At 38.0% G+C, this 19,215-nt stretch overlaps 2 protein-coding genes across 3 annotated transcripts in view; both read right to left on the bottom strand.

Moving 5' to 3' along the window:
* Window positions 1-1,052: 1,052 nt before the first annotated feature.
* Window positions 1,053-7,272, bottom strand: LOC119732126 (DNA damage-inducible transcript 4-like protein). 2 transcript variants are annotated; one of them, XM_038205521.1, is made up of 2 exons: window positions 6,844-7,272; window positions 1,053-3,817 (listed from the first exon to the last, which is right to left on the bottom strand). In XM_038205521.1, exons 1-2 carry the CDS (start codon window positions 7,007-7,009, stop codon window positions 3,342-3,344), a joined length of 642 nt encoding a protein of 213 aa, XP_038061449.1. In that variant the 5' UTR covers window positions 7,010-7,272; the 3' UTR covers window positions 1,053-3,341. The 2 variants fall into 2 exon arrangements, with proteins under 2 accessions (XP_038061449.1, XP_038061450.1); XM_038205522.1 differs by lacking the exon at window positions 6,844-7,272 and adding an exon at window positions 3,968-4,285.
* Window positions 7,273-14,354: 7,082 nt separating this feature from the next.
* The window catches only part of LOC119731821, a 35,525-nt gene continuing 30,664 nt past the window's right edge, over window positions 14,355-19,215 (bottom strand). The window contains exon 12 of the mRNA XM_038205093.1: window positions 14,355-18,300. Within this exon, the coding sequence (XP_038061021.1) occupies window positions 18,142-18,300 (159 nt within the window). The 3' untranslated portion in view covers window positions 14,355-18,141. The remainder of the gene's footprint in view (window positions 18,301-19,215) is intronic.

Here is a 19,215-nt window from a genome sequence, read left to right on the forward strand (position 1 = left end):
AAATACCCGCTACAACTATTATCATTGGACAGTTTTGTGCATATTCATTGCAAGTTGTCATGTCGTACGAGTAATGAATCGACATTTTCCAGGCACCTGTCTGAAATGCTGCAAACTTACTCCAAGAAATTCAACAGCCCTCTTTTCAACATTCTGACATGAAAAGAGAGAGAGAAAACCAAGCTCCAAAAGCATTGCATTGCCCCGTGAAAATCGGCACACATTTTCCAGTAGGGTGCATAATATAATGGTCAGTTTTGAAGAGCGCCCCGATTTTGGAAGATGAGTACCAGCCCCCCCCCCCTCCACCTCCGCGCTTTAAGCTTTTATTTAAGCCGTTTAGATAGTCAACTATGATTTTCAAGTCATCAACCTGTTTTATTCTCGCTTTAGTCCGTCAAATTCAGGAAATCTACCGAATGTTGACCTACATATCAAAGAATGACTCAACAAACAGCTAGACAATTAACTAAGACAAGAACAGAATAAGTCGAAAATCTTTTGAACTTACAATTGAAATTTGCATAAAACTTCGAGTCCACTCCAAAAATAATTAGAAGCATGAAAAGCGTGATATTAAACCTATGAAGTCATGCCCATGCCCCGTGCCCAATGCAGCACGCCCTCTAACTTTTTTTGGAAACACGATCAGTGAAGTTATATAGCGCCCTCTTTCGACAACTAGGAATTAGATTAAGGGCGTGACGTTGAGGGCGAGGGGGAGGGGCGGCTCGTTTTCTGGGCTTTAAAAAATTGTGGGGTACAAAATGTCCAAGGAAGTTATGTTCCATGGGTCACTGAAAATTGAGTTTCAAACGTATGTCGATTTCCAGATTTCTATAATGGGGAAGTGTCATCAATTATATCATTAACTTCCAGAAATGTTAAAGGGATGCAAACCCACCAGAAATTGTATATTTTGGACATTTGGTCCACTTTTTTTGTTTACAGACATGTCATCTTGAAAAATTTTCTGCTGCCTCAGTTCCTTATTGCCTTGTTTAAAAATCAACAACTTCGAAGAACAAACAAAAGAAAATTATCAAGAAAACTTTTTATATTGATGTGAAAATTGTTTTTATTTATCACTCATTTATAAACTTCTCAATCTTAGACAGTGGTTTGGCTTCTCAATAATAATACTGGGATCACATTTTTACTAGGTGTTCAAAATTACTGAAAATGAGAATATTTCCAATTGGAAAAGTGGTACAATAATTACATTAGATTTGTTCATTGGCGGCTCAGACGTGCCAGTTCATACAGTTATTGGAGAAAACTTGCAAACGGTTTTAACAACTCATATCATTAACAAGTAACATAAATGAAAATTAACTAAAATATACTTTTGATTGCTTTTTTATCAGCCTTATGCTGGATGGGTTTTATTTCTTCTTTCGGGTTTTAGCAACAATGTTTGTTTTGTTACAAAAACCATTTTGGAAGTGCCAGCACCTCCTGCACACAATGTTATTTCAGAAATCTTGCATTTGTTTTTAATAATTACAACATTTATGAATAAGCAAATACCTTGCAACGTTAATATTGAAACAATATCTCAAATATTGTCACTGCGAAAAGTCCAATGCCCAACAAGGAATAGCTTTCATAAATTAAAAGCGGACATGCCTTTAGTTTTTGGTTAACAACTTTGCCACCAGAGAAACAACTTACAATTTATTAATTCACAATTTTTGCTTTTTGTAGGCATTGCTGTTTGTCCAATTACAGCATGTCACATGACGATTTGGCAGGGACCAGGGTTGAACCAAACTTCAGTATCTATGATTACACTGTTTAATCTTTGTACATTATTTACCGAGATTACATCATGGAAATTTACTTGTGTAAACTCATCGGCAGCATGTGACTAAATAATATGAGGTAAGAGTTCAACTTATTCAGTGTTGACACATGGATACTGGCCAAGGTTTGTTATTTTAAGTTTTAAGAAATATAATGTCTATCTTTGGTTTTGCTTTAAATTTAAAAGAGGAATTTCACTGTCTGCTTATTAACAAAACCAATTTACTACTCAAGCAAATGTTTTTCATTATTCTATTTTTATGTTAACTTGACAAAAAATTATTTGCAGTTTTTTTATGCAAATGTAACAATGGTGCAAGTTTGTAAAAAAAAAAAAACTTAAACTAACTGAAATGTTTTAGTCAAATGCTGCCATATAAGAATACATGATGGATGGTACTAAATTTGATTGCACGGTTTCCTGGCTTGGATCCTGTTGGGTTTGTCTACAGGAAGAATGTCATTTGACCAGCAAATGCCATGTCCTGGCTAACTAACATTACATAACACAGGAGATCTTTCTAGAAAGGGTCTGGATAATGGTCACATGAAAAAGCAACTCTTGTAATTATTCACGACATATTGGACTTTGTTATACATCATAAACTTCTTCTCTGTGGGTTTGAGCTCATTGATGAATACAAAATATCTTTACAACTGCATTGCAGTGGCGATAGTTCAAACATCAATGGCTGAAGCGAATGCCAAAACGCGGCATGAGCGTTCAATAACAAACGTTTACATGAAAACCTGATAATGTAACTGACCATGGGTAGAAAACAACAGTTTGGCTCCTAATCTCCCCTTGTTTTTGAAGGGCTAATGCAGTGATAAATGATGTTTGGCAATGTAACAATGGCATTTTTCAAAAGTAAAACAAAAACATGACTTCTTGCAAACATACATAAGGAAACGTTGACAAAAACTGAATTCTTTTCAATATCTCAAATGTGGATGATTGTGTAAAATTGCTGACTTTGACCAACATTTGAACAACATTTTTAAGTCCATACACTGAACTGTATTGACCGAGTTGACATAATTGGCAAAGGGTGCATTATTTAACTGTTTTCCAAAATATTCTATTTGAAATGATACACACAACCTTGGTATAAATTTTATGACAAAATATAGGAAACAAGATCATGGAACAGATCCGTCAGGAGTCAACCTGCAGTAATCTGTGTGAGACATTTTTTGTGTTTTATAAAATATTGCAACATTCGCCTCCCATGAAAATGAGAAGCATTCCTACCAACAAACAGCACCAAACAATGAAGAATGGAAACTGGCCTTGGCACACATCCAAAGGGCGCCCTCTGTCTTTATCAAAAATACAAAACGCAAAAGTCTTCTTCTGAAGAACAATCCTGATCATCCTCGCAAAAGTTATCCAGTTCGACCGACAGTTTGATTCTGGTTCTGCAAAGACGAGATTTCAAAGTATGTAATGCACATGAAGTCCTTTCTTGGTGAAGCTTATCCTTGGCCAAGTTTCAGTTATACATGTACGCTGCACTGAGCGATCTCAGGTACTACAAGTCCTCCCGTACATACATGTGGGACTCCCTCCGGTACAGTTTTCTCTTGATAAGTTTATAAGAGGATTTGATGACGGTGGGCCTGTCGTAAGAGTTTCTGAGATACGTCTGTAGCTTGCTGACTAACCAACGGGGAGTTTCCTTCGTCAACACCAAGTTGATCTCAAAGGTGGTGACCGTACTCGGGTCGATGGCGAACCTGCCGACACGCTGGCAGATCTCGCCGTCTTCGAAGATGAGAGAGAGGGTACAACCCCGCACCCCGCAGGGCTCGTCCAGGGACATCCTCATGACGTCATCGGCAACTCGCTGGGGGAGGTCATTTGGGAATAGAAGCCTGCCGGTCTGCTGTTTCTCGCGTGTCTTGAGGCCGTCAAGAATCAAAGATGATACGTATTGGCTCATCTTAACTTCTCTGATGTCGTCAATCTCGTTTTCACCGTATGCATCATGATCCATCATGTTGAAATCTGAATAGGTTAAAGACACAGAAGAAGAAATTGCAATTGTCAATTAATTTTTCCAACAAACTTTAAAATCTCATGAAAGATTTTGATGAACGAAAAGAATAAGCAGTGTGAAAATTGACAATAAAATTTGTATTGGCTCAACGTTCTTACCCGATCGTGACAAAACAAAATAGTGTAACATGTGGCCCATCGTGAATTTCACCATTCATAAAAAAATTGTGTACTCCACATGCTTCACAACCCATTCACTAGTACATGTATTACTCAGCTTGATCTGATGCAAGAGGTTCACACAATGAACTTTAATTGCGCAGTGACAGCCCTGAACTAACACAAAAACCCAGTGAGGTGCCAGTGAATCATCCACCACACATGTGACCAGAGTCACATGACGGGATAACCCACAGACAACCCCCAAGGTTTGCATGTGACCCACATGTGTGGCCACTGAACAATGAACAAGATTTGACACGTACAAAAGGGAAGTACAATGCTTGTGTATGTACATTGTACATGACTACATGCTTTTAAATTCAATTTGTTCAGTTTTCTTGCTTGAAGGGAAAAAGTGCAATCATGCTTTTCAGTTCATAAATGAGGCCTCAAATTTACATGCAAATTTTTAACAAATTAATACTTCTGCTCATTGGGTATTAGTTTTTCCATCAACACTATATGAACAAAAGGTTAGACTAAATTATTTTTAAAGCTCTTTAGAGTTAGATTTATTCTGGGGCCAATTGTGGAAAAAGTTTGTTGACCCTGGAAAAGGTCAAACAGAGAAACCCAGGGGAAAAGTAATAGTCCTTTGAATTCAGAAGATGAATTTTTAGAACATCAATCAGAACACGTGTTAACGTTCACCATTTACTATTAGTACATTCTTGAAACTCAAAATGAAAAATGGAAACTCAATGAAGAATGATCGGGAATGATTATTAGGCCATCTATGTGAAGCATGAGTCACAAGTCACACAATGCAATGTGAATTGACATATTCAATGTGCAACCCATTGTGTGTACGTTTTCTATTAAAAATATTTGATAAAAGCATGAAGACTAAATTGAAGGTCAACTACAGTAAAGTATTATTGGAATTAAAAACTCCAACACCCAAAAAGATTGATAACTAAATTTTAAGGCCCCCCAGCAAATAACCTCAACAAAAATTCAGTCCATTTTATTAAAAAAAAATGTTAATGACTCTTTTCAATATTGGTTTTACATGTTTTATTAATTTAAAACTATTGATTGTTTCACACAGCGTATATACGACACTCATCTGACTCGTGACTATAAAAATGATCTGATCATTTAAGGTATGCCACACCAGGAAGGTCACGCAGCTGACGCTAGTGACGTTCACATCACAGAAACAAGCAGGGACCCCTCACCAATAGGCAGCACCTAGCAACAGCATCCGTAAATGTCGACCTATCACAGCAGCCCCTAGCTGCCAGGCATCATTAATATTTACGCACACGTACATGTACATTCCCAGGGATGAGGAGGAAACTGCAGCGTGCGGAGGAAATGGGGGTTGAGGGGGGGGGGGGGAACGGACTTAGGGATCAGTACAGAAGTCCCGTGTGGGGTATATAATGGAATTTACTGAGAAGTTAGGAGTTAGTTTGCCCTGGGGATTGGAGGGTGGAATGTATATTTATTTCTTTCGTGGAAGTGTTTTGAGATAGTTCACAAACTGCACTGTATAATTGCTATATGCATTTTACTGGATATCACATGTTTAGTTTTTTGTGTTTAGTTCAAGAGATTGTGTTAATTTCTCTGTGAAAAGTTTGATGATGAATTTGTACTTGAATCAAAAAGAAGAAATTTAGGGATCCTACGTTTGGGAAGGTCTAACTGAATTAGTTCTGAAAGGATTTTTGAAACTATCAAAATTTTCAACATTTAAAAAAAAAATAGGGTGTGGAAATTGATTCCCTAACACTTTGAGAATTCTGCATGGTGTATTGAATATTAGGAAGCTTAAATATCTCAATGCCCAAAATAACGTGCAACTGCAATACCGAAAGTAAAGTTTTTTTGTCTTTTTACATTTTGTGAAATGAGTAAGTTTGAAATGGCATCAATGGATGGGCGTATCGGGGGCACGGCCCACTTGACTTCATTATCTCCATAGAGAAATCTGCCGACTGATTTTAGCCTGTGGACCTTGAACATCCACGTAATCTAAAACGAAGAGATCTTTGGTCACATGATGTAGTACGTACATGGCTCAATAGCTTTTAAGTGCACACATGTAGGTTCAACTCCACCGGGTCAAAGTTTTTAAGATAATTTCTGCCGGTTTTACAGACTGGTGGGATGCCTTTGACTTTGGAAGTCTGACAATTCAACATTAATTCAAGAACTAAGACTTGACTAGTAAGAATTAACATAGAAATCCATTTCCACAATTGCTATATTAACCTGAAAAAAAAAAACACCAATTTTCTTTGTGATTGATTAAAAGTTTAAAATTTTGTTTAAAAGCAAACAATTCTATTTCTACAAATTAAAAAAAACATAGGTCTGTTAAATCAATTATCAATGACTATGTGAGGACGTACGTATGAACAATTTATAAATTTAGGAACAGGAACCACGGAAACTGACGAACTTTGCCAACCATGCCAACTCATTTCTCTGATTGTAGGCCAAGAAAAATAAAATAGGCCTACAACAAGTACAAGGATTTCCGTCGGAAGGATTTTACGCCAGAACTAAGCCAACATGCCAACACACGTAACTGCCGGTTAGTAGAGAACTGACGGTAGTCTATTTTTAACAAGAAAGAGAAGAGAACCGACCGCAATTCACTGTCCCCAACAGGGAATGGATGATTGCGAAATAGAGGTACTTTTACGTAGAGACAATGCACACCGGATTGAGTCATACATTGCCCACCCACACATTGGGCAATCCTACGGCAACCCCCGTTACTCAACACGCACATGGGTTTCCGTTGGACAAAAAAATTCCAACTTTACGAGGACAAAAATTGTCACAAAAAAACTCACCTGAATGACAATCTGAGCTTCCCCGTACCGTCTCGATGATGTAGTTGGGCTCAGGCCACCTCTCGTGGTCCCGACTTTCAATCTTCTCGCCGAATTTCAGGAGAACTTTCTGCAATATCGTAGAGACTCCTTGTTGGTGACAGTTCGAGTTCACAGGCAAAGCCATTGCCCCATACAGCTGAGAAGAGCGGACGACACGACAAAAATGTGGCTGATTTTCACCTTTTTTAACGAGTGGTAGCCGATACTTTTCTCAATAATTTGGAAGAGTTGAGTGTGTTCTGCACTAAAATGCAGCCGTAATTGGTAAATGTCTGGTGTGAATGCGGGAAATCAGTGAAAAACTGAGCAATTCTGCTAGACTGTGCTTCAGCAAGCTCCACCGTACGTGTTCACCAGCTGATCCACGATCCGACAAATTTTGCTCGAATCGCAGTGGCATTTATATACGTATACCCGCCTGCAACGTCATCCTGTCAATTATGCCTTATTTGGTAAAAAAGGCGGAGCCGAGTGTGCATTAAGAATAGAATGTCACAAGCCGGCCAATCAGAGCTCAGTAATTTTCCGTATCTGGGGTGCAAAAAAGGAACAGAGTTCAACTGCTGATTTGGACCAATCGGAATACCTTGAAAATGAAAGGCCTACGTGTCTAACATCGCGTTCAGTCGCATGTGTATTTACATGCACGTGTACTGAGATTGATTATGCAGCGACAGACTATTGTATTCATGGAAAATTTTGGTCTGTTTCAATAGTCGATTTATTTGGCTTGCTCTATAGTTCCCGTCAACATGTTTTGTTCAGTGGTTTTGTTAAGCTTCAGTCGAGAATCGAGGTCACCGTTGATGCTCATTAAAAGCCAAGATTATAAGGCGACCTAGTTTTCAGTCTAGACACTGGGCTTTATAGCTTTCTAGATCTCGTGGACTGGCAAAAAAATTCATCATTTTGTTAAAACAAGAAAATTCGTGATTAAAACAATAAATTAAACTCGTAATGAAGGTACAGGTTGGGAGGATGGGGTATAAAAAGTGACAACTTATTTTGCTAATTAAATTACTTAATAAATCTTCCATTAAATATAATTATAAAAGCGAAACAATTAAACCAACTCATATTTCTTTAGCTGAAATTGGGGGAGGGGCATCTGGCCCCGCCCTGTGCCAACGAAGACAGGCTTTGCGTCAAAATCTCCAACTTAGTAAAAGCCAAAATATCGTGAAAATATGAACTATTTTTTTCTTTAGTATTTCTCATTTTTTGGCAACTGTAGATATTGAAAGTTAAACGAACAAACAACCCAGCCCCCACCCAGGGCCGGAGTCAGGACACATCGCTGTGCTTGCTACCATTTCAGTTCAGTGACCTAAAACAATCAATTTGCCTGCTCTACATTTGGAACAAAATAAAATATAAAATGTCCTTTCGGAGTAATAACGATCTTCAAGTACAAAACAGCTCAGTTGTCGAGAGCTTTGGCAGCATGTAGGTATACCGCGTGGACGTGCGTGGCCCGCTTGACACTTCCAAGAAAACTCGCAACACATGCAATTATTGAGCAAGTAATTTAGCGGAGACTGGGCGACCGGCCGGCCGTGTGGGTTCAACACCCTGCCCGCAGACCGTGGGCGCGTGCGGCCCCTTGTCCGGTTTCTGGGAAATCACTGGTGACAAATAATCATACAAAATGTGTAAATAATTGTGAAACCCGGATTGTGTATTATGAAATACGTACAGTCTATCGATATTGTTCTTAATAATTTCATCACGAATAATTAAGATGTGGCATATGGGAATATTGAAAATTGGAAGAAAGAGCCTTTTGAAAGTTTGGTATAAGTGACACAAAATAGGCATTTGAACAAGAAAACAAAGGAACTGGCATTTAAATTTATGTAATTTAGGCCTAATGGAAGGTAATAATTTAGTGTAATCAGTCTAAATATTATATTTTTAATAATATAGTTTATTATGTAATCAGGTCACGTTATCATGAAAGCATCAGTTCACGGAGAGAGAAGAAAACCTGCAGAAAGTGCCGAAGACAGCAAAAATGTCCACAATTAATTATGCTACATTTTGTGCAAGGCCCCCTTCCCTATAATGTCTACGTGCAATATTGCATGAATTACTAGTTCAGACAGTCGCGTATGCCAGATATAAGAAACAGATGTTACTTAAAGGTATAATGTACAACATTTTGCAAATATAAAAAAAAACTACCGTACCACATAATATTATGAAATACCTTACTTTACTATTATGAAATACCTTATTGTTGATCTCAAGCATTCTGTGAAATTGCGCCAAGTATGGATTTTTGTTTCATTTGTATGTTACCTATGCCTGTACTTTTTGAAATTCGAAAACACGTTTAAATCTTGAACTTGAAGAAAAATATTTAGCAGTTGGCACTTTGAGCTCTTTCAAAGTTTATTCGCGGATGCATTTTGAGGGAGGGACCAAAAGGCTCATATCTGGTGGAAGTTTGGACGATATACGGTATAGGGTCGAAGGGGGCAGACCAAAGAAACGCCAAATTATTAATGATGGACTTGAATCATGATGCAATTTTGCAAGTTTATACCAAGGCCGTACTCAAAGTCAATTCCATAAATTATCAGAGTGACGAATAGTTAGACAATAGGCACGGTCAAAGTCGGTTGTGAATACATAAAGATCCGGCCTACGAGTTCATTGAGTTCATTAGTCCAGAAATGGAGTAATTGGCTATAAGAACAATCCTTTCCAGTGGATCGAAAAATTCTCATTTCAAGAAGGATTACTGAGAAATTTCCGAGCAGACTACAGAATATTGCACAAACTATAGAAAGTAGGCTTGAAGTTCAAGTGCAGTTTGTGCCCATTGGGGCTAGACCATGCGTCAAATAGTTTACCGTGTGACGTCAATGGGTAGTATACGTATACACTACCAAGAAAAAGGCAAAGTTCGTACTTAATGCATTGGGCGCGAGGCGGTGAACGGGTATGGGTGCACTTGTTTACGTGACACTTTTCTGCGAACTCGCTTGACTTTGAGCTCGAATGTTCGAAGTTTCGCTGCACAAAGTATAAAGGCCTACTTTTAATTACTCGTAAAAGTGGAAAAGAAGATGTAGAAATAACATGATTCGGACTCAATAATATTTAGAGTTTTTGACTGAATAAATTATATGGAACTACTGTATCTGATACTCGATTGACGTCTGATTCAAATCTAGATTGCAGTTTAGCAGGGACCAACTTAATAATAACAAGGGTCAGATGTGAGTCAACACTGACCTGGTCATGCTGAAAAGACCCTGTAAATTACAGTTACAGCTAATGTGACACGAGTTCTTTATGAACTCTGACTCCAACTTGACCTTTTGATATACCTATTGTTCAATTTAAGGTATATAATTGATATGGTCAAGGGCTCGTGCATGGGGTCAGTCGACGTACATGTATCAAGAAAACGACCTGACGAATTGGACCAAGATGTTGGACCATATGGCTGTTGGGAAACCATTTTGAATATGATCGTTTGTTCAAAAAAAAATAGTCCAACGGAAGTGGAATCTCACAATCTGCATCCATGCAGTTAATTGTTGTCTGAAAATACCATTCTTGTTATAAAAGGAAAGATAATAGTACCAGGCATGCAACTGGGAAATCACACAAAAAGAGGAAATTCAAATTTTTCCCAGACTTTGTACAGTGTTTTTCTATTTTCAATGGCACACATGGGAAGTAAAAAAAAAAGAAAGAGGAAATCAGCTGATCCGAGGAAAAGTTGCATGCCTGTAGTACCTCTTTTTCCCATAAGATTGTAAAAATAAAGTGTCAATGATATTCACTTTTTCAAGATAATCACCATTCAGACTTATCGGGTGTAACCTCAAACTCAAAGTTGAAAGATCGTTTACATTTCCCGTTGGCCAATTTTTGACCCTTTTTGGAGTGGACCCTCCCGCCCCCGATAAGGCAACTGTGGGCAGTTATACCACAAACACTTACGGTTACACCGAATTTGTTTACCGATTCAGCAAATAATGCAGTGATTTTGACCAAACTGGTCAACTTTTTACGAATTATCTATCCCTAATTTTATGAGTTTTTCCACGATCCTATAGGTGCAAGACTTTTATCACGCGGAGAGATAAGGGTCAGTTTGTCTTGAGGTGGGGTACGATTCAGCAATCAATACAACTACAAGGGGCAGTGTTGGCATACACAAGGTATTGTATATTGAGGACAGACTGAAAAAAATTGTAGTTAAACAATTATGAAAAAAATCTGCGTTTGGAGAAAACAATGGAAATTTTCATTTATTTTTGGTCACGTTGCACCGCTCACAGAAAGGAGCTATTTCGTCTGTAAAACACGTGCAATGATGCAAACAAGTGGTTAATTTGAAGACAACTGTTTTTAATTTTGTGTCGAAATCGCTGTTGGGGAAACAAAATGTTTTTTTTTTTAGCATTTTGGTTTTTACTACCGTCTCTGACATATACATTTAGTGATGAGCTCTTTTTGCCAATGCAGAACATTTCCCGTCTCCATCAGAAGTCATTGTTTGCCAAAGGGGGTGGGTCCTGGCATAGTTGAAGGGGAGGGCACGCATAATTAAAATGTCTTATTAGTTCTGAACAATAGCAAGAAAACTATTGCTGCAGTCGGATGTGAATGACCTTCATCACTGCGTCTTCAGAAAGATATTGCGAAACTTTTGGAGGCGTATACGTGCATAGAGCGGTCAGATCAGGCTGAACTTGTTGGAGCATTCATGATTACAAGGGCAACATGTTTGAGGAGGATTATAACGGCGAGCCACAGGCCATTCATACAAAGTTCGAGCAAGCGTCGTACGACTGTTTCATGTATTTTCATAAAAAAATAATTATATTCCTGACATGGAGAGAGCTTGCACTTGCATGACCAACGTGTTCATTCAACTTTTCTTCCCCGTAGGGTGACGGCCGATTTCTCGATATCACTTTTTTTACGTTAAAAGACAAGTCCTGGAATATTTTTGGACGGTGCATGTCTCTTCAGTATCACCATATAAACAACTATAACATTCACAATAGGAAGATTGATTCATTTTATTCACTCATTCATTCACTGTTTTTTCCGTTTGTGTGATTTCTGTATAAACAGCCGTCGGTTATTTGACATTGACAATGTCACGAGTTATTGATAATGCTCTCGGCGCGGCCAAAGATAAACGACATTAACCGTCTGAACAAAGTACGCCGTCTAATCGTTGGTTCTTTTATTCAAGTCGTACCGCTGTTTGCTTTCTACTTAAGCTCACAAAACAAATTTGAATACAACGGCTTCTCGTTCATCGTTTGCATCTCTAATTAATTTTCGTCTCTCTCTCTCTGTGAAAAAAAATTCAAGACATTTCTGAACGAGAACTAATCCACCGGCTGATGAGCACCCTTAGTTACCCATCGCATCAAAATGATGAGGGAGACGTGGATGGGATGGGATTGGGGAGGAGTGGGTAAACTTTTCGAATTCCCAAGAGAAACCCCCTTTTAATTTTTTTTAATTTTTTTTTTTTTTTATAGTGGTTGACACTGGCAACCATGGCTAAAAAACACCAGAAATGAACAGTAAAAACTGTTATTGTGAGATTATTCACAATCTCTTGCACTACCTTCCAATTTATTGGCTGAGAACTTAGCCACCACTATAGAGAGACAACAACCCTTTCATGACAATGACCTGATCAATACCGGCCAATCAGAAATGCCACATATCTTTCGATCATTCACGAATTATGGGAGGCGATAACGGGAACGGACGATACCAGAAATTTCCTGTGGGTGTTGATCGGACTTTGCGCTCTGATTTCCCCATCAACGGATGAGTGTTGTTGCGCTCAGCGGTGGGCGGCTACAAGTGCGATGTTTTTTGCGAAAACAACTTCATTCATCATTTGAAACCGATTCATCCACGTCTGGAAAAAAATATCAGCATCTATAGCCGCAAATCAACCGTGAACACAATCAGGGAATTGTTAGGAAAAATCGTCAGCCTGAAAGGGTAAATGTAAAATATTTGATATCGTACGTAAGTCCACTCAGCGATTGTTGGCGCTAAGTTCAACAAAACCTGTTTTTTTTCCCCAGACAGTTGTTTTTCTGGATATTGAAGTGATATCGAAAGTTCGACAATCTGGAGGGTGCAACACAATGTTTTCTCGCTTGGTTACGCATAAGTACGATGACCTATTTTTGAAAGCATTGTACCCAACGCGGGTGACGAACTTTTGAAAAACTTGCGAAAACAATTCGTGCCTGTTTGGTGGGCCACGTCGAACATTAGTCATGGTAGTTAGGCTCCCCCCCCCTTCAAAAAAGTTGCAGAGTGGGCTGGGGCGGGGTTGCACCCACTTAAAGCTTAACCCGCAGGGTTTGGTTCAGGGAAGAGGAAGAGAGGGCGCCCTCACGCGAACATAAATCAAAGATGAAAAAACCGCGCCAAGTAACAAGAACAACATGATGGATATTAAAATTGATTGATGATAAAAGCGACATGTTCATGTAAATTAACTCACGTGACTCTATCTGAATTATTGGGTATAGTGGGCCTCGGACAGTCGATGGACACCTCTCATTGAATGTATTGAAGGTCATAAAATAATGTGTTTAGAGTCACTTCCGAAGTTCCGAGTGCACAGTCAATAAACTTTTGTCCGTAAATAGACGAATTTATCCTTGGAAAGCCGCATCGTGGCCTGCCGGCATATCGAACAGTCCCGTCTCCCACCACGCCACCGTGTCCGGACAAAAGACAAAGGCCGTGACCTGGCTTAATTTTACGGCCGAGTGACCGGCACAGCGACCCGCAAGAACTATACTCGATGTTTGCGGTTACTGCAGAGGTTGGAAGGTGAAAAGTATTTACGAGTATGAAACAATGGGATTAAACAAAAAAGAAGCCTTTTAGCAAATGTTGGTCAGTTGAATAGTGTCTGAACACGCGTCTGAGTGGTCTCATGTTTGAATAGGCCGGCTTGCTTGAATCCGTTTATAGCTCCTTGCTTGAATCGCCCCGAGCTTGGCTTGAACTTTGACAACTGCACTGAGACGAGGTTCACAAATTGTTCTTGTTTATCCTCTAAAATCCAATAATTTGGAAACCACCGATTTACAAAATTATTTTTAGAGTGACCACATCCCCACCCTAAGGTTTTTTTGAGCGATTCAAAGTGTGCACAATCTTGAAGATGATATAAATTCTCATCTTCGACCAAACCTGAATATACGGGGTGGTGGGGCAGTGGAGGGGCGGGGCAGTTGGGGGGGGGGGGTGATGGGGCACGGGAGGGGGGGGGGTTGATATTGAATTGCGTTACTGTGAATATTTGTCTAGGCCTATTCCTGCTATAATTCCATTCATTAACTTTGGGATTTATCTTTTCTTGCTTTCTTGACTTTTGAAAACAAAATCAAACAAACTTTGCATTTGCCATGACCTTTGACACAAACAAATAACCACACATCAGTCCATTTTTTGACATCTTAGAGACATTTGTGATCTCTAATTATTGTTTTTATTTAAGGAACAAGATTTCACATGTCCTATAACAAAGAAATAAGAAGCATTTTCGATTTTGTACAGCTGAAAAAAAAATTGTGGCGAATTCTATAAAAAAAAAATCACAGAGTTGGGTAAATCATAAGACTGCCCTCTATATCTATACACACACCACAGGCATGATGACAAATCTCACCCAAGCGTATAACAGACGGAGACATTTCAGTGAAAAACTTTCGATGAAGCACAGGCTAAATACCATTTAACCTACTCGGAAAAGTAGTATGTTTTTGGTCAACAAAGATAGCTATTGGTTTGTTTTTTTTTGCATTCAACAGCCAAAGTGCCACTACTGAAATATTTCTCTTTTCCGTTGTACAAAAAGACAAGATAATTACGATACACCACTCCTCCAATTTTTGTCTACGATCTGTCCATGGCACATGTAGTCTAAAACTCTTGCACATACCATTAAGTATTATTATAAAACACATCTCCACACACTGCGAAAATGAAATCGCACTAAAATCCAAAGAACTCATCCAGTGACTAAATTCTTACGAGAAGTCATTTTCTTTTTATATAAATTGCATGAGGAAAAAAAAATGTACACACTTACACTGGTTTACAATTTAAAGTTGGTAATTTCATTCTTCAGAATTCAATAAGTTTGAAATTATTTTAATAAAATGGCTCCTCTATTTTTGAAACTCACAAAAATATACATTAGTTTGCTGCAGTAGTTTCTTTTGCAATGACGATTATGCCCGACTGTATGCACTGTACAATACAGAATACAGTAAACAGCGAGTGATCTTTTTTCTCCAAAAATGTTCTTCATGTACAGCACTGTACTACCAGTAGCTATACCTGTAATACTAACTTTCAATTGCTGAAAAGCAAATCCGATACAATCAAGATTTGAATTGGAACAAGATATCAGTTGAAACTTTGTGTCATGTTATGCAGCAAACTTTTCTTTTGCTCCAAACTGCCTGAACAGTTCATGTTATACAGTTTAAAACCATTCAAATTGATTAGAAAATGCAGCAAGACCAATACATACTTCTTCAAAATGTCTCAAACACAATTTGCTAGAACTGGACAATCAGTTTATACACATGTATCAAGAATCAAATTCATTGGTTTAATTATTATTTTTTTTTGTTTTTTTTGTTTTAAATATATACATATTTCCTCTCCAAGTCCGGTCCACAAATTACGTCGGTTTGGAGTTATTATTTTTGTCTTTAAAAATTTACATATGTACAATTTAGGCTACTGGGACAAATTTACAATGTAATATTCTAAATGTCTTCAATTTACATAAAAGAGCGCTCATACATTAATGTATCCCTTCTAAAATTGATTAAAATTTTCTAAAAGAATTGATTCCTCGATTTTACATGTAAAATTCAGAGACAGAATTAAAACATGGAGAAGTTCCACTGATTTTACCAAACATCAGAACTTTAAGAGTTCATCTGAAACACTTCAATTTTTTTTCTTGAAAATATATACATTCTCTACATTAAAAACAAGTCTTGTAGTTTACCTTGCAAACTCTTTGAGTTACTAAAAGTAATTCCGGTCGTTTGCTTGATGAGAACTTGACTGGAAATGTTCAAATGCAAATTTTATAAAATGCAGAATTTTCTTCAGTCTAAAAACAAAACTTTAAAAATAACTTAAAAAAAGAAAGCACAAACATTTAAAACTATATCTCTACTCACACACTTTACACTATAACTTAGTCATAATTGCCCCTACTTTGATTACCAATATTGTACATCTTGACAAGTGTTTCTACGAAACAAAAACACAAATTATTATTCAATAATTGTTACTGTAATTGATAATTCGCAAGATCATTTCAGTTGTATTTTAATTAATACAGAATTACATGGGAGAAACAAATACAATGTAACACCCAGCAGACAGATTAACATACCACCCCTTGGTCCAATCAAATGGCACATTTGTATCATATGGAGACTGACTGGCTGCTCATTGGTCAGCTGAAAATATACATATTCATAAGTTGAATAACACTTCACAGTAATGGACCAATAGTGCTAGAGCATCTGCAACTCTTTGGACACTATGCAAATCAAACGTGCGATTTTCAAAAATGAAAATAAAATTGAATATACATGTACTCATTTAAAATCCAGTACATCCTTTAGACTGCCTATCCCAAAACCTAATGAAAGTTTATGACAAGCTTTCTAAAGTTGCAAATTAAAGCAATTCAACTTATGTTCAAATTAATTTCATTATTTTGTAAATCAAAATTGTAGATTTGTACAAATTACAATTTTAATTTAGCCCCGCCCTTAATCACGACAAATTGGAACTATTCCACAATTGACAAAAAAAATGGGAATTCACAATTTTTCTGGTTTTGTTTCTACATACTTTCCATGAAAAATACTGAAAGGGCATGATTATTTCATAAACCGGAGGTTAAGCCAGTTTGTTGGATATCTTTCTAACTTTTACAGTTCTTAGAAAATATCGACAGCTTCGAGCACCATTAGAAAGTACTTAGTAATCATGAGGTATCGATGCATATAAAAATTTGGCTAGCTGAATGTCTGCTAAAATATTCTCTACTTAATAAGAACTACAGGTGTTCTGTGATAAAATAATGATTAATAATTTTTCCTGATTTTGAATGATTGTTATTGGGACAACAATGGAAGGGAACATTTGATTTGAGCGAAATTAATGAAGCAATTGTGTAGTCCAAATTTCTTTACTTTGATATTGTTTTGCTGTAGTTTTTTCTAAACCTCACTTCAGAATTAACTACACCTAGACTTCCAACAATAATTTCTGTGCAACTTTGAGCAACTGAAGTACAACAGTTTGAGCTAGGTTCCTGATGATAACAGGTTTTTTTATCTGCCTACAAAAACTTGCTACACAGTCCCTGCCAGATTTCTACATGGTTCTTACTGATCTGTATTTGTGTCTGGGCCCTAGGTCATCATATGCTTACCACAATTGTAACAGACATGCTACATTTATGATCAAACTTTGCAACAACAAAAAAGTTCATGCAATGCTCATTATTCTTGCTAGTCAGATGACAAGACCATCAAACAGAAAACACACAAACTAATCAAGAAGAGTCCAAACAAAACAAAACACACTGATTCAGGCTAAAGTAGAACAGAAATGCTGGCAAACACACACACAAGCCACAGCAGAAAATAACTTCGGCAGCATTTCGCTTTGCACGGTTCCCTTAATAACACAGCGTAAGCTGAACTATGTGAGTGTACTGGAATGTTTGTAACGCAGGTCAGAAAAGTATTGTTCAACAGGTGTGAATGTGGTCAGAAAAGGGCTCACGTGCGAATCAAAAGTGATAACATTCGCTAGTCAAAACACTGCGATGAGTATGAATACTCAAGTACATGTACTCACATTGCGACAAGCAAAAAGCAGAGATGAGGGCAAGTACATCACAATTCATTCAGCCTCCAGTACTGAGCTAAGCTCTGCAAATGAACTGTGTCATTCCGTGTTACGAGTAACTTGACTTGTGATTGACTTGACCTCAACTCAAACAAAAAGCTAGTACACTCAAGTATGGTAGGTAAGAATACTTGGCTATGATTGTATCAGTAAGAGTTGTGGAGTGAGTAAAGGGTACCGAAGTACGAAGCTCATGGCTGAGAGTTGAGTAAACTTTGAGTAGGGACAATGTTACTGTGAGAAAGAGCGAGTACGAGTGTGACAACACTACAGTCAAACCTGTGGGGGGCGGACGCCCGCGGCCAGCGGCCATTGCGGGGGTCCAGCCGCCATATCCGAGATGCGCGCATGCGCTATGGGATTCGTCGGCGCCGTCATTAAGCCAGGCGGGTGTTCTCTGTGGGCGGGCCAGAAAGGCAGGTTTGACTGTAGCTAAGAGGAGAGAAGCAAGAGAAAGAAAAAAACAACACAGGGTTGTTGCGTTCAGAGCGTGATGATGACTGGATCCAAGATGGTGGTGGGTCAAAGGTTAATAAGCAGCCTCGGTCTGAAGCCAGGGAGTAGCAGCTTTCTGGCATCATACATTATTGTACGGCAATATTTAAAAAAAAATGATACATGCTTAAAATTGGTCGCTGCATTATATACTTCTGAAATTCTTTGACAACCCTACTTGATCTTTAGCACGGAACCAACAAACTATAATGAGGCAGGCATATCTGTCTCTGATTTTGTCTTCATTTGATTAAATGCAAATGTGGAATAACATCATTCACAGGTATTCTCAATGGAAGGTTCAAATGGATACTCGATGCTTAGAGCAACATTTGACCAGTATAGCTTCAATCAATATGTGTTTATAGTACAAACATTGCGAACAGTCTGCATATTTGGCATCGCAAAAAAAACAATGGATTTTCAATTAAATGCCGACATAAAAATGATCTGGACTTAAGAATCTGGGACAGTCTTGATGTCTTTCTTCAGTATGACCAGATTACAGCATACAATTTCAGCTAGTTTGTGAGGATAGGACTGACAAAATTCCTGATTTTAGAAGAACTGGAAATGGATGAGCTTGCAAGAGCTAATTAATATGCATAGCAGAGGGATTGGTAAAGTACATGTGGATGCATAGGGATGAAGCAATATGATTGAGGTTCGGCGTTTACCCCATTGCATTGTAGAAAACAAAACTGGTTCACCCTAATCTTCCAGATCCTTCAAATTTCACCAGGAGATTTTTTGGAGAATTTGAGGCAATGAGGAATGTAGAGCCCAGTCACTTTTTGTTTACATGGGGCTTTGATGACCATGGAAAGTTCTCAGTTAAAATAATGTTAGTGG

The sequence above is a fragment of the Patiria miniata genome, unplaced genomic scaffold, assembly GCF_015706575.1.
Source record: "Patiria miniata isolate m_02_andy unplaced genomic scaffold, ASM1570657v1 HiC_scaffold_24, whole genome shotgun sequence".
Lineage (NCBI taxonomy): Eukaryota > Metazoa > Echinodermata > Asteroidea > Valvatida > Asterinidae > Patiria > Patiria miniata.

What these genes read in the sequence shown, in the direction of transcription:
- LOC119732126 (XM_038205521.1), bottom strand. Translation starts at nt 7,009, where the DNA reads ATGGCTTTGCCTGTGAACTCGAACTGTCACCAACAAGGAGTCTCTACG. An exon ending in AAGCTCAGATTGTCATTCAG is followed by an intron (nt 3,818 to 6,843) that starts GTGAGTTTTTTT and finishes TAACCTATTCAG; the next exon opens with ATTTCAACATGATGGATCAT.